The sequence below is a fragment of the Cynocephalus volans genome, chromosome 2, assembly GCF_027409185.1.
Source record: "Cynocephalus volans isolate mCynVol1 chromosome 2, mCynVol1.pri, whole genome shotgun sequence".
Lineage (NCBI taxonomy): Eukaryota > Metazoa > Chordata > Mammalia > Dermoptera > Cynocephalidae > Cynocephalus > Cynocephalus volans.
The window spans coordinates 150,175,872-150,192,809 of NC_084461.1; the positions used below are offsets into that span (position 1 = coordinate 150,175,872).

The following is a 16,938-nucleotide window of genomic DNA, read 5'->3' on the forward strand; positions in this document are numbered from 1 at the left end:
CCATGAATTGAATCTAACAGAACTCCCTTCCAGCTTTGGCATCTTTTCTGAGACTGACCACTATGTTTGCCAACAAACACTGATTGGAAATTTAGGGATCTCCTGTTCTCAGGGTCATAAGAAATTCAGCCTTTCCTCTGCTTTCTTCGACAGAGAAGAGATACTACAACAGTCTCGTAACCCTTTACTGGGACACTTTGCCATCAAGTTTTATAATAGATAGTGTCTATTGTCTTTGATTTTGCTATCCTAGTTGTTTAGCATGTTTTCATTGCTAAACAATGAAAGGAAGGGGGATTTGGAATATTAAACCAACTTTTGCCTTCCTTGAGTTAGCCAAACTTGGCTCTAATATATTATCCTTTTCATGTATCACTGAATTCATTTTGCTAGTATTTTGTAAGGAAATTTGTATAAATATTCATGAAATACATTGGTTTATATTTTTTCTTGAAATGTCCCCATTGGGTTTTGCTATCAAAGTTATGCTGGCCAAATGACAAATGTTCATTCTTTCTATACAATGAGTTTGTGTTAAATTAATATTATTTATTCCTTAAAACTTTGATAGAATTTACTGGTGAAGTCATCTGAGCCTAGATTTTTCTTAACAGGACATTTAAATTAAACATTTAATTTCTCTAATACATATAAGACATACTTTTGATCCCTTCTTGTTTCTATTTTCAATTTCATTTAATCTTTTAAATCATTGAAGTAAAGATGTTCAAAATCTGTCATCATTTAAATGTTTGTAATATTCAGTTTATCCTTCTTTTTAGCCTTCCTATTAGTAATTTGTTTCTTCGTTTTTGTTTTCTGATCTATCTTTTGAGAGTTTATGACTTCATTAGTTGTTAAAAGAATGAAATTTCCACTTTTTACAGTTTTCTATTATATATTTGTTTCTCATTTCATATACTTTTGCTCTTAATGATCTCGTTTCTTCTATTTTGTTTTCTTGCCCTAACTTCTTCAAGTGGATACTTGAGTCAAAATACTTATTCCTTTTAAAATATGTACTATACATAACATATATACCATAAATTGAATAATATAGCTTAAAGGCTGTACATTTTCCTCTGAGCATGGCTTTGGCTGCAATCCATACATACACTGTGATATACTGCATGATTATTTACATTCAGAAAAATATAGACTTTGCCCCCGGCAGGAGAGGCTGCCTCATTTACAGGCAACAGCTTTGAAGTGTGGAGCAGGAAAAGAACTGTTTCTTAGCTGCAAGAGCGAGTCTCCAAACAGGGAACACAGCGCCAGGGCTGCTGTGGATGCAGACAGGATTCCAGAGGCCGGGGACGCGCTGAAGGCGGCCAGCAGCCCTATTCAGGATTCGAGGTTTCAGGCTGGCATTAAAGAAGATTCCTGGGAGTGCCCGAGCTGCGCCGCAGGACCGACTGAACAGCCCGAGGTGGCAGCGGCCGAGAACGGGGAAGGCGACAAACCAGAGGCAGAGAGTGAGCGCCCGACCTGGCACAGCCCTGTGAGTGACCTCTAGCCCAGCCCTGCCTGGGGGGCTGACTCCCACCCGGCTTCCGCCTGCATCACCGCGTCACTCACCGCCTCGAGGCTGCCTCCATTTTCCCAGGTGCTGGCAGCTCCGCCAAGCTCGGCCCCTCACGGAGCCTTCCCACTTGCTTGCCCCAGTGCGGGGCTTTCTGGAGCCTGCGGACTGGCCTCCCCTCCCACTCCCTCCGCGGTTCTCTGGCAGGGCTGGTGGCGTAGGGCGTCCCCTGGCAGTGTCGGGAGGGCAAGGAAGTATGGGCGGGGCTGACTGTCACTCCACCACACCGTGGACTCCGGCCCCGGTAAACTTCCTGTTACTGGGAGGCAGATACCATCTCTGTAGCCACCAGTTCGGAAAAAAGCCTAACGAATTTCTGGTTGGGAATAGTGTGGTAGGAGAGTTCCCAGGTCCGCTTGAACCTGCCGGAGAGCTGGCTGCAGGTGGGCGCTAGATTCAGTCCATGCCGGGGGGATACAAAGGTGAACAAGTCCCGAGAAAGATCTACACAGTGCTACAAAGGCACCCAGAGCAACCGGTCATCTGTGCCTACGAGAAACCTGGTAGACTTCCTGGGTGAGGCGGTGCCGAGCAGGATCTTGAAGGCCCAGCTGATAGACGAGGGGTGCAGAAGACACGCCCCAGCCCAGCACAGTGTGCACAGAGCGGGTAGACGTGTGGCCAGGGAGGCGGAGACTCGACAGAAACCACACACCCGGTGGGGTCGCCACTACATGATCTAACAGCCTGGGCCAGAGCACACGGAACAGGGAGAAGTCCTGCACAGGAAGTGAAAGCTCAACAGAGATCACACACCCTGTGGTACGTGATCCACCAGCCCAGCAGAGTACAAGCTGACCAGAAAGGTGGCTCCCTGGAGAAGCCCAAGACCCGAGGCAACCACACACACAAGGCACTAGAGGCCAACTGAGCAGTCACGGAGGGAGCCATACGAAATTGGCAACCACAGCAACATCCTAGTTAGTCATTAGTCTCAAACCGGTGGACTGTGAAACCCCCTGCCACAATGAATAAACACCAAAAAAAAGACACCAGAAATACAAAAAATCAAGAAAGTACACCACCAAAAGTTAATAAATCTCAAACTCTAGATCCTATAGAACAAGAAGCCCTTGAAATGACTGACAAAGAATTTCGAGTGATAATTCTAAGGAAACTGAATGAGATACAAGAAAACTCAGCTAGACATCATGATGAAATGAGGAAAAGTATAAAGGACCTGAAAGAGGAAATGTACAAGGAAATCAATGTCCTGGAAAAAAATGTAGCAGAACTTGCTGAACTGAAGAAGTTATTCAGCAAAATAAAAAACACAACGGAGAGTTTAACCAGCAGGCTTGTCGAAGTTGAAGAGAGAACCTCTGGACTTGAAGATGGGCTGTTTGAAATAACACAAGCAGACAAAAAGAAAGAAAAAAGAATCAAAGACATTGAAGAAAATCTGAGAGAGATATCAGACAACCTTAAGCGCTCAAATATCCGAGTCATGGGTATTCCAGAAGGGGAGGAAAATGGAGATTCCATTGAAAACATATTCAACAAAATAGTGGCAGAAAACTTCCCAGGTATAGGAAAAATCACAGATCTTCAGATCCAGGAAGCTCAACGATCTCCAAACGTATTCAACCCAAAAAGGCCTTCTCCAAGACATGTCATAGTCAAATAGGCAAAACTCAGAGACAAAGAGAGAATCTTAAAAGCTGCAAGAGAAAAGCGTCAAATCACCTATAAGGGAGCCCCAATCAGGCTAACATCAGACTTTTCATCACAAACCCTAAAAGCTAGAAAGGAATGGGATGATATTTTCAAAATACTAAAAGACAAAGATTGCCAGCCAAGAATAATCTACCCTGCAAGGCTTTCCTTCCAAACTGAAGGGCAAACAGTATATTTCTCAGACAAACAAAAACTGCGGGAGTTCACTACCACACGACCACCCTTACAAGAAATCCCCAAGGGAGTACTGGGTTTGGTTCCTGAAAAATAACGGCCACTGCCAAAAAAACCCAAGAAAAATCTAAACCCACTAGTACAATAAAAATGGCATTCATGAAGACAAAACAAGCAAACAAAAACGGTATCTACAACCTAAGGAACCAACAAACACAGAAACCAAACAGTAAATCAGAAAGCAAGGAACAAAAGACACCTAAGACAACCAAACAACCAATAAAATGCTAGGAATAAATCAACACCTTTCAATAACAACTCTTAATGTAAAAGGCTTAAATTCCCCAATCAAATGACACAGACTGGCTGACTGGATCAAAAAGGAGGACCCAACTATATGCTGCCTACAAGAGACCCACCTCACCCATAAAGATTCACATAGACTAAGAGTGAAAGGATGGAAAAAGATTTACCATGCAAACAGAAAAGAAAAACGAGCTGGAGTAGCTATTCTTCTATCTGACAAAATAGACTTTAAACTAAAAACCATAAAAAGAGACAATGAGGGACACTACTTAATGATAAAAGGACTGATCCATCAAGAAGACATAACAATCATAAATATGTACGCACCCAATGTTGGAGCAGCCAGATTTATAAAACAAACTCTATTAGACCTAAAGAAGGAAATAGACACTAATACCATAATAGCAGGGGACCTGAACACCCCACTGTCAATATTAGACAGATCATCTAGGCAAAGAATCAGTAGAGAAACACAAGATATAAACAAGACTCTAGACCAATTGGAATTGGCAGATATCTACAGAACATTCCATCCAACAACCTCAGAATATTCATTCTTCTCATCAGCACATGGATCATTCTCCAGGATAGATCACATATTAGGTCACAAATCAAGTCTCAATAAATTCAAAAAAATTGGAATTATCCCATGTATCTTCTCAGACCACAATGGATTAAAACTAGAAATTAATAACAAACAAAACTCTGGAACCTATACAAACACATGGAAATTAAACAGCATTCTACTTAATGACATATGGGTCCAAGAAGAAATCAAGCAGGAAATCAAAAAATTTATTGAAACTAATGAAAACAATGATACATCATACCAAAACCTGTGGGATACTGCAAAAGCAGTATTAAGGGGGAAATTTATTGCATTAAACGCTCACTTCAGAAGAATGGAAAGATGGCAAGTGAACAACCTAACACTTCACGTTAAAGAACTAGAAAAACAAAAACAATCCAAACCTAAAGTTAGCAGACGGAAAGAAATCATTAAGATCAGAGCAGAACTGAATGAAATTGAAAATCAAAAAACAATTCAAAAGATCAATGAATCAAAAAGTTGGTTTTCTGAAAAGGTAAATAAAATTGACAAACCATTAGCATGGCTAACAAAAAAAAAGAAGAGAGAAGACTCAAATAACAAAAATTAGAAATGAAAAAGGCGATATTACAACTGATTCATCTGAAATACAAGGAATCATTCGAGACTATTACAAACAACCATACACCAACAAATTTGAAAATCTGGAGGAAATGGATAAATTTCTGGACACACACAAGCTCCCAAAACTGAACCATGAAGACGTAGAAAATTTGAACAGACCAATAACAATAAAGGAGATTGAAGCTGTTATCAGAAGGCTCCCAACAAAGAAAAGCCCAGGACCAGATGGATTCACAGCAGAATTTTACCAAACATTCAAAGAGGAATTGACACCAATTCTTTACAAACTATTCCAAAAGATTGAAACGGACGCAAATCTCCCAAACTCATTCTATGAAGCAAACATCATCCTGATACCAAAACCAGGTAAAGATATAACCAAAAAAGAAAACTACAGGCCGATATCCTTGATGAATATAGATGCAAAAATCCTCACTAAAATACTAGCAAACAGAATACAGCAACACATACGAAAAATTATTCACCACGATCAAGTGGGATTCATCCCAGGGATGCAAGGTTGGTTCAACATACGCAAATCAATAAATGTGATACACCATATTAATAAACTCAAACACAAGGACCATATGATCATCTCTATAGATGCTGAAAAAGCATTTGATAAAAGTCAGCACTCATTCATGACAAAGACCCTCTGTAAGTTAGGTATAGAGGGAAAGTATCTCAACATAATTAAAGCCATATATGCCAAACCCACTGCCAATATCATCCTGAATGGGGAAAAGCTGAAAGCTTTTCCTTTAAGAACAGGAACTAGACAAGGATGCCCACTCTCACCACTCCTATTCAACATAGTGTTTGAAGTACTAGCCAGAGCAATCAGAGAAGAGAAGGAAATAAAGGGCATCCAGATTGGAAAAGATGAAGTCAAACTGTCCCTGTTTGCAGATGACATGATCCTATATATCGAACAGCCGAAAACCTCTACAAAAAAACTCTTGGAATTGATGAATGACTTCAGCACAGTAGCAGGATACAAAATCAACACACAAAAATCAGTAGCACTTCTTTTCTCCAATAATGAACATGCAGAATGAGAAATCAAGAAAGCCTGCCCATTTACAATAGCCACCAAAAAAATAAAATACTTAGGAATTGAGTTAACCAAGGAGGTGAAAAATCTCTATAACGAGAACTACAAACCACTGCTGAGAGAAATTAGAGAGGATACAAGATGGAAAGATATCCCATGCTCTTGGATTGGAAGAATCAACAGTGAAAATGTCCATACTACCCAAAGTGGTATACAAATTCAATGCAATCCCCATCAAAATTCCAAAGACATTTTTCTCAGAAATGGAAAAAACTATCCAGATATTTATATGGAACAATAAAAGGCCACACATAGCCAAAGCAATGCTGAGCAAAAAAAATAAATCTGGAGGCATAACACTACCTGACTTTAAGCTATACTACAAAGGTATAATAACCAAAACAGTATGGTACTGGCATAAAAACAGACACACTGACCAATGGAATAGAATAGAGAATCCAGAAATCAACCCACACACTTACTTCCATGTGATCTTCGACAAAGGCACCAAGCCTATTCACTGGGGAAGGGACTGCCTCTTCAGCAAATGGTGCTGGGATAACTGGATATCCATATGCAGGAGAATGAAACTAGATCCATACCTCTCACCGTATACTAAAATCAACTCAAAATGGATTAAGGATTTAAATATACACCCTGAAACAATAAAACTTCTTAAAGAAAACATAGGAGAAACACTTCAGGAAATAGGACTGGGCACAGACTTCATGAATACGACCCCAAAAGCACGGGCAACCAAAGGAAAAATAAACAAATGGGATTATATCAAACTAAAAAGCTTCTGCACAGCAAAAGAAACAATTAACAGAGTTAAAAGACAGCCAACAGAGTGGGAGAAAATACTTGCAAAATATACATCTGACAAAGGATTAATATCCAGAATATAGTAGGAACTCAAACAACTTTACAAGAAGAAAACAAGCAACCCAATTAAAAAATGGGCAAAAGAGCTAAGGAGGCATTTCTCTAAGGAAGATATACAAATGGCCAACAGACATATGAAAAATGCTCAACATCACTCAGCATCCGGGAAATGCAAATCAAAACCACACTGAGATACCATCTAACCCCAGTTAGGATGGCTAAAATCCAAAAGACCCTGAACGATAAATGCTGGCGAGGTTGCGGAGAAAAAGGAACTCTCATACATTGTTGGTGGGACTGCAAAATGGTGCAGCCTCTATGGAAAATGGTATGGAGGTTCCTCAAACAATTGCAGATAGATCTACCATACGACCCAGCTATCCCACTGTTGGGAATATACCCAGAGGAATGGAAATCATCAAGTCGAAGGTATACCTGTTCCCCAATGTTCATCGCAGCACTCTTTACAATAGCCAAGAGTTGGAACCAGCCCAAATGCCCATCATCAGATGAGTGGATACGGAAAATGTGGTACATCTACACAATGTAATACTACTCAGCTATAAAAACGAATGAAATACTGCCATTTGCAACAACATGGGTGGACCTTGAGAGAATTATATTAAGTGAAACAAGTCAGGCACAGAAAGAGAAATACCACATGTTCTCACTTATTGGTGGGAGCTAAAAATTAATATATAAATTCACACACACACACACACACACACACAGAAAAAAAAAAACAATACCGGGGGGGGGGAGAAGATATAACAACCACAATTAATTGAAGTTGACACGAGAAGCAAACAGAGAGGACATTGTTGGGGGGGAGGTGGGAGGGAGGGAGGTTTTGGTGATGGGGAGCAATAATCAGCCACAATGTATATTGACAAAATAAAATTAAATATAAATAAAAAAAAGAAAGAAAGAAAAATATATGTTCCAATTTCCACTGGGATATGTTCTTTCATTCAGAGGTTATTTGTAAGTATATTACTCAATTTCAAATATTTTACAATATTCTACTTATTGTTTTGTTTTTGACTTCTTGATTATTTCTGTTCTCAGAGAACATGCTCCACATGATTTCAATCCTCTGATATTTGTTGAGACTTGCTTTCTAGATCAGAATACAATAAAAGTTTCATACTTCTACAGTTGTTTGCAGTGTTCTCTACATATCAGTTAGGTCAGATTTGCAAATATTTTTGTTAAAATTGTATGTTGTTAATAATTGTATCTGCTTGTGTCTATCAATTACTGAGAAAGGTATCTTAACTATGATTATGAACTCGTCTATTTATCCATTTAGTTCTATCAATATTTGTTTTATATATTTCCAGGTGATGCTTTTAGATACATATAGACATAGATTTGCTGTGCCTTCCTGGCTTAGTTTATCATTATGAAATGTCCCTCTTTATATCAAATAATGTTTCTTTTTTAAAAATCTGCTTTATCTAATATAAGTAAAGCTATACCAACCTTCTTTTGGTTGGTGTTTTCCTAGTACAATTTTCCATCATTTTATTTTCAACTTTCTCCATCTTTATGTTTAATGTTTGTGTTTTCTAAGAATATAATTGTTGTGTTTTTTAATCCACTCTGAGAATCTATGTCCTTAGATTAGAGGATTAGTCCATTTACATATAAAGTAATTATGTTATATTTCTATTTAAATGTATCATTTTACTATTTGTTTTCTATTTGTCTCATTTGTTCTATGTTCTTTTTTCCTCCTTTTATTCCTTATTTGAATTAACCTTTTTTTTTTTTTTTTTTTTTGTATCATACCATAGCCCTCTCCCTCTATTTGGCTAGCTTTTTTTTTTTTTTTTTTTTTTTTTTATTCCTTTTAGAGGCTATTCTACAGATTACATCAAGCATCCTCAATTTAATAAGGCAATAAACCTTAGCACTATTATCACTTCCTAGATAATTCAAGGATCTTAGAACACTTTATTTTTTTATTTTTATTTTTTAATTTTATTTTGTCGATATACATTGTGTTAGAACACTTTAATTCCACTGACCCTCCCAATTTTTTTGCTCCTATTCTATCTTAAGCTTCTTTTAATATGGAACGGTCAACTCGAACCCCTTTTGTGATGTTGACTTGTCTTTTTCCTCTATTCCATCTACATTCTGGAGACCAGAGGTGAGATCTAGCTAAATGAGATTTAGAGAAAACATATTTAGCAATGATACTTCATAGGCAATGCTTTGAAATTTCTATTTTGTCATATCAGTGACTTGATAATTCTAACCTCATAATATTCCTGTGTGGATTAAATGAGTTGGAATATATAAAGTGTCTAACATGCTATCTGACACAAAATAGTTAAAGAGCAGAGTTTCTCAGTTACAGCACTAGTAATATATTGGGCTGGATAATTTTTTGTGTGAGGCCGTCCTATGAATTTTAGGATGTTTTAGAGATATTCCTGGCTTTTACTCGCTAGGTAGCATCCACCAGTTGCAATATTCAAAGATGTCTCCAGACATTGTCTGATGTCCTCTGGGAGCCAAAATTAGTCCCAGCTCAGAACCACTGGTATAGAAGAAAAACTCGAGAATTTTTGATAAATATTCCACAAGAACTTACTATCACACCATGTTCAAGCCTTTGTGATTATGAACTAAATGGGACATGAATCCTGACCTCAACATACTCATAATTTTGGGTAGAGATAATCTAGCAAATAGGGAAATAAAACATGGTGTCATGAATGCTGTGATACAGATAATTGTGTGTTATAAGATGAGAGGGGCACCTAACTCAATCTGGAGACAGGATCCTCTCGTGAAAATTCCTGAGCTGAAACCCAAAGAACAGGCTTCGCTTCCCTTCCCTTTCCCAGTAAGCCCCAAAAGAACAAACCAATAAGGAGCATTCAGAATGGAAATAAACCTTGCAGAAATGAACCAATACAATTTCCAGGCCATATTTCAGAATATGATCAATAAAGACTAGTGGCAGACCCCTCCACCTAGAAGCAGGCAAGAGCATGCCCAGGGTCCTAGGCAGGAGCTGAGAGCAATGCCCTCAGAGCACACTGAAAAAACTGCTTCTATATGAGTGGCCCATGACAACCACTACCACAGCCACTGCTGCCACAAAAGCAGCTCAACACCACAGCAGTAGCCATAGCCACTGTTCAGGTGGCCTGCCAGACACTCAACTGCATTGACACAAGGTAAGTCATCAGTGGAGATGGGAAAAAGAGGACATCTCTGTCCTCAAAGCCCACTCCAGAGGAATAGAGGCAACTGCTCTACCAGATGACCAGACATCAACATAGAGGTACTAGAAATATGAAAACCCAAGAAAATATTACACCACCAAAACAATACAGTAATTCTCAAATACCAGACCATATAGAGCAGGAAACCCTTGAAATGACTGAAAAGGAATCCCAAGCAACAATCTTAAGGAAACTCACTTATATATGAGAAGACTCAGTTAGACAACATAATGAAATGAGAAAAAAATCTAGGATATGAAGAAGAAAATTAACAAAGAAATTAATACCTTAAAAAAATGTAGCAGAACTCATGGAACTGAGTTCATGCAACAAAATGATTAATGCAACAAAATAAAAAACACAACCAAGAGCTTAAGCAGCAGGCTAGAATAAGCAGAAGAAAGAATTTCTGATCTTGAAGATAGTCTTTTTGAAATAACCCAGGCAGACAAAAAAAAAAAAAAAAAAAAAGGAAAAAGGAAAAAAAGAATTTAAAAAAATGAAGAAAATCTAAGAGAGCTATCAGACAACCTTAAGCACACCAACGTATGAATCATGGGTGTTCCAGAAGGGGAAGAGAAAGAAAAAGGCATGGAAAACCTATTCAATGAAATAACAGAAAACTTCCCAGGTATAGGGAGAGACACAAACCTTCTGATCCAGGAGGCTCAAAGATCCCCAAACAGAATTAACCCCAAAAGAGATCCTGTCCAAGACACATTATACTCAAACTGGCAAAGCTCAAAGACAAAGAGGGAATATTAAGAGAAACAAGAGAAAAGCACCAAGTCACCTATAAGGGAGCATCTATCAGACTAACAGTAGCCTTCTCAGCAGAAACTCTATAAGTCAGAAGAAAATGGGATGATATATTCAAAATACTAAAAGAAAAAAACTGCCACCAAAAATACTATAGGCAGCAAGGCTATCCTTCAGAAATGAGGGAAAAATAGTGTACTATCCAGACAAAAACTGCAGGAGTTCACCACTACATGACCAGCCCTACAAAAAATCCTCAAGGAAGTCCTGCATCTGGAATCCAAAAAACAATAACCACTACTACAAATACATAAGAAACAACAAACCCCACTAGTAGAACAAAAATGCAAACGAGAAAGAGAAAGAAACTAAATGCTACCACCACAAAAAAACATAATGACAATGTCGTAATGCCCCTGCTTTATTTCTGATTTTAGTGATTTCAGTCTTCTCTCTTTTTCTCTTGTCCTGTCTAAATAAAAGTTTGCAAGTTTTACTGATCATTTTAAAGAATCAACTTTTGGTTTTGTTTATTTTCTCTATTGTTTTCTAATTCCCTATTTCATATATTTCTGTTGCAATCTTCATTATTTCCTGCTTATATTTGCTTTTGGCTTAGTTTGCTCTTCTTTTTCTATTTTCTTAATGTAGAAGTTCACATTACTGATTCGAGATTTTTCTTATTTTTAATATAGGTGTTTACAAGTATAAATTTTCCTCTAAACACTGCATGAGCCCTGCATCCTATACATTTTGGTATGTTGCGCTTTGATCTTTGTCTTAAAGTACTCTCTAATTTCCCTGTGATTTTTCTTTTTACCCACTGTTTATTTAGGAGAATGTTGTTTAATTTCCACACACTTGTGAATTCTCTGAATTTCCTTAGACTTGTTTTGTGGCAAAAGAAAAAAAAATTTTGGAGTGGGTGTGCAAGGAAAGGTTAGTAGACCAGTACCAACTTATAAATATAAAGATAGAAAGAATAAGTTCTGGTGCTCTAAGGTGACAATAGCTAATAATATTACATTGTATATTTCAAGATAGTAAGAAAAGAGGATCTTGAACGTTATAACCACAAAGAAATGAACAATGTCTGGGTGATGGATATGCTAACTCTTCTAATTAGGTCATTATATAATATATGCATGTATTGAAACAAACAGTACCACATAAACATGTACAATAAAAAAAAAACGAAAGCAAAACAAAACAAAACAAAAAAAAAAAAAGGAAAGGAAGCTGGTTTGAGAATAGAAATAAGCAATGTAAAAGTTTTAAAAAATAACCCCAACTAATTTTTTTCTTACTCCTAGTTTGTAGGTATCCTGAAAAAATAAATGAACAAATGTGTTAGGAGCGGCTGTCAGCAAGACTAGGTGACAGAGTAGCAGTAGAACCATTGCTTATTAGTGATGGACCTTTAAGAGATGGTGAAAATAAGTTTGACATAAAGTAACAGCTCAGGCAAGAGAGGCTGAGAGTGGATATGAATGAGGAGAGTTACAGAGAAAGACCAGGATGCATCACAGAGTTAAAAGCATGTTTGATTTAGGTGTGAAGGGAATGTTCATATTTTGAAAACAAAAACAATGAACCTTAAATGTACTCATTTTCAAGTACTCAGAGAGTAATAAAGAATGCTTATTTAAGAAAAAAAAAAAAAAGATTAATCTACTACCAAACATAGAGACACGGGTAAGGTGAGCCAAGGGTGAGAGCTAGACATGGCACATCCGTCATCAATTTCTTCAGTTGTTAATAGGAAATTTACCGTATTTTCCTAGTCTACATCCCTCAGTTTGTTTGGGAAGAAACTGAATAACCAAAAGCAGATTGACACCAGTCACGATGAATGTCACACACACACCCCCCTGCTTGCTGACCCTGGAAGGCCTCAAATGAGGGTGTCTATCCAACTGTGTCTGGCAGTCCAGCTCCCTATACGTCCAGTCTTATTGCTGACCAAGTACTTTCTCAGCTCACTAAGCCTGTTGCTTCCATTTCCTGGGCACATCGCTCAGCTACCTTTCTTGCCCTCCCCTGCACTTTCCTATGGCCATGTGACTGAGTTCTAGCACAAGGTACTTAAGGGTGGAAGCAACATGTACTCCTTCCAGATCTCACCCACGAAAACATCCAATGTGCAATCCTTCCTGCTGTTTTCCCTTCTACTGGCTCGATGCAGAAAAACATTAGCATCTTGGAAGACTTAAAGATAGTAAAGTCAAGGAGTGGAAGGAGCCTGTGTCCTTGGTCTGCACTTGGAGGAGAGGCTCTATCAGGAACACCCACTTTGGGTTTTACATGAATAAGAAGTACACTTCCACTGTGTTAAGTCACTGAGATTTGGGATTTATCTAGTACAGCAGCTAGCATTACCCACCTAATATACCAAAGTGGAGAAGCAGCCAGGTTTCTCTGCAATTGCAATCCCTTCAGTTCCCCAGACGTGCATGGTATTTCAGCCTTGTTCACCAAGCCAAAGAAAAGAGCCTCTTGCCAGAATATTTCACTGATATTCCCTGGGGTTAAATGGGTATGTGAGAGGCTGTTTGCAGGGCCATTGCTAAAGATCACACTTCATCTAATGTCTGCAACACAGGAGTATGAAAGGACGTGAGCTTTGATGTCAGACAGATGTGGCTTTGCATTTTGGCTCCCCTTTTGACGATTCTTTGACTTAAATCTCCCTGGGCCTCTGTTTCTTCATCTGCAAAATGAGGGTAATAGCACCTCATAGGAGTTTTGTGGGGATAAAAGCGCAGATAGCAGGTAAAACACCGCCATGGTTCCTGGCATGCCCAAGGTACTCAATTAGTTCCTTCCCAACAACCGTGAAATTAACAAATTGAGAATTTATTTACCCTTCTCATTAGAAGACTAAGCAAGAGGTGGCTTTGTTTTTTTTTTTTTTTTTACAAAGGACTGTATATTTATCTTTTCATGTAAATGTTGAATATTTCATACAAAGACACCAGATTCAACAAATACTTTCGTGTTTTCTTTGGTCTAAATAAGGAGAATTTAAGTTTTAAGAAAATGAAAAATAAACATGTAAACAGAGGCAATATTCATTATTTTTATAACTGTTTTCCCTTGCAAGAGATATATGTCATATTTTCAAACCATCGGCAGCAGAACATATGCTGGGACTTGACCCAGGAGGAGAAAAATAAGTGAGACAGTTCACACAACAGAGAGGGAATAAAGCATTCTACTGGGTAATACTAATTGACGTGTGATGAGGACCTTCCTTTTTCCCATGTAGCTCCAGATGGAATGACTCCGTGTGACATGATGACACATCATAAAGCTAACAAGTTGGTGGCAGGCACGCCACCTTACCCAAGCTCAACTCTGTAAATGAGATTTGGCAACAAGACAGGTCAAGAGAGCACAGTTCTTCCAGGTAAGCTGGCAGAATGGTAAGCTGTTTGCAGCCTCATATCCAACCGCGGGAGGAGGCTGAGATGTCAGAGCAGCCAGGATGCAGAGGCAAGCACTGAAGAGAGCCGCCCACCAGCATGACTAAGTGCTCTTGGGGACAATCCCCGCTCAGTGGGCAGAAAGCAAATATCCAGATGTTATGAGCTGCCAGATGTGATTAACTGAGGAAAGGTGAAGTTGCCCACTTAACCATCTGAGCAGCCCCCTCATCAAAGTGCTCCAAGAGTTTTCTGCAAAAGCATTCATCAGCAAAACAAATGGAGGCTCCATCCATCTCCCATCCTCACCCTTTTCCTCTCTCCCTCTGATCGAGTCAGAACAGAGGCCTATTTTTAAACCACTGGCAATGCATTCTCTCATGGAAACATGTGGGCATCCTGACAGAGGCTGATGCTCACTCAGAGGAGACACAAGCACCCCCAAGACTGCGCCCACTCGCCTGTCCTTCCTCTCCCAAGAAAGTGGGGCCAAGGAGTCTCAGGGAGGAAAGGGTCGGAGGAAGGAGGAGCAGGGGGTGTCTGATGCTGGGTTCCATGACAGGAGTAACTGCAGGCTTCTCTGCTCCATGAAAGAGAAGGCTGAGGCTTGGGTGAAAACCAGCCTGGGGATAGACACCGAGAGAGCGCAAGCCTAGGAAGAAGAAAAACAAAGCCCCGATGCCGATTCTAGCACCTTCCAAGAAAAGGAGTTTAAGTGGATCTCAGTGTCTCTTTGACATGCATCTAATGTGCTTTAAATATAATGGCAAAAGTTTTATTAAACATTGGAGACTTTTTTAAAACAATGTCATAAGGCCAATTTACCAAATGTATAAAAAAAGAAAAAAAGACACTTTTCGAGAAAAGAGGTCATGCTGTACTTACAATCGCTCCAGCTGCTTCAGGTCCTGGAAGGCGCCTCTCTCAATGATGCTGACCTGGTTGTCTTCCAGATGCCTAGAATCACAGAGGTAGCAAGGTCAAGGACAAAGCTGGGCTCAGGGATCCTCATGCCAGGCTTCAGGCCATGCAGGCCTGATCACTCAGTCCCTCCCATGACCCTCTGGGCCCCTCCAGATGGGATCAGCCTGGTGGGACAAGATAACTCACATCCCAGCTTGGTGTCACGGTAACCAGGGTTTCACCGCCTGCACACGTCTACCTGACAGATTGGTTTTCATGCCTCTATTTTAAGAATGTTCTCAGCAAATGTCCCCCCAAGCACTGCAGGATGTTGCACAGAAAAGGAAGAGGTAAAAGCTGCTTCTTATAAAAACCACACATATATTCAGCATCTCTTCCCTCGGAGCTCCCTCCTCCAAGGATTCAAAAATACTTCATTGACAAGGGCCTTCCGTGTTCACCCTCGTGAAAGGGTGAAACTATAGTGAGACTACTAGCTGGGACCAAGGAAACCAGCTTGGTTCCAGGAACTCCTCTCACCCAGGGCCTGGCTAATCCCAACCTCATGATGATGGTCACAAAAGCTCTGTCTCCCTACCCCCAGCCACAAGCTCTGCTCACCCACTAAGCCCTCCAAGCAGGTGATTAAAAACCCTACACACTCTGCTAAGTGAGTTTGACTCACGCATGTGGTATATCCTAAGAACTGAACATACAATGAAACATTTGTTCCACTCATTTAAAAAAAAAAAAACATGGCAGCTTAAAATGGATTAGCTGAATAGCAGGGAAGGGAGGCAACGAGCTGCATAGCTTCCATCCGGTGCTGACCCCGGGCTGAGCAATGACGAGGCTGCATTAAGTGGCTGAACAGGGTTTAGTGGGGATGCACTCGTGATTCAAGGATGTTTTTTTGGAAGGTGGAGTTTAGGAAGAGTCGTGGCTTCCTCTGGATTAGGCAGGAGGAGAGGTGCCCTCAAACACCTGAATGAATGGCAGAAGGAGAGGAAGAGCAGCCTTGGAAAAGCTGGGTCTTCACCTCGACAGCCCTCCACCTCTTAGAAAGTTTATAACTTCCTGCACTTCTTAGGCTTAACACCGAGGCTCCTGTGTTTAATGTTCAAGTCCACTTTCCCCACTGTGCCTAAAGACCAAGATGGTAGAACTTCGGGTCATTGTATGCCTAGCTCTATCACAATTGTCCAGCATAGCAGCCACTTAATCAACACTTACTGAATGAATGAAAAGTGAATGAAGACTTTGGGCCTCAGCACATGCTGATTTTATATGCAGGGAAAGGCTAGTCTAGGATTCATGAAGTTTCTTCCTGTCAGAGTGGGTGGAGGTATTTAGTTTGGGTTCAATGATATTTTATATTTCTGTAAATTTGTTACAGTTAAAACTCAGGTTATTACACACACACACACACACACACACACCCCACAAAAGAAACTCATTTTAAAAAATTGTTTCTCACATTTCCAAATATGAATTCGCCTGCACTGAGCACCCGGTAGGCAAGGGCACCTTGCTGCCCAGTTTTCCACAGTCCTCATCAGCTCTAGTTCTCACATTTATGTTACTTCTGCCCCTCACAGATTGATCCCACAGGCTCCTCACTTAACAGATTTAGAAATGATTGAACAGAGAGGTTAAGAGACTTTCCCAAGGAGAAATTATTCATACAAAGTCACACAGCTAGGTAGGGTAGACCTTCTAACTTGCTGTCTGGTGTGCTTTCCAGATTTAGTTTA

General features: G+C 39.7%; 1 protein-coding gene across 1 annotated transcript in view; it reads right to left on the reverse strand.

Annotated features, from left to right (window-relative positions):
• Positions 1-16,938, reverse strand: part of SLIT3 (slit guidance ligand 3) — a 597,642-nt gene that overhangs the window by 524,522 nt on the left and 56,182 nt on the right. The window contains exon 3 of the mRNA XM_063085643.1: positions 15,167-15,238. Coding sequence (XP_062941713.1) covers positions 15,167-15,238 — 72 coding nt within the window. The remainder of the gene's footprint in view (positions 1-15,166; positions 15,239-16,938) is intronic.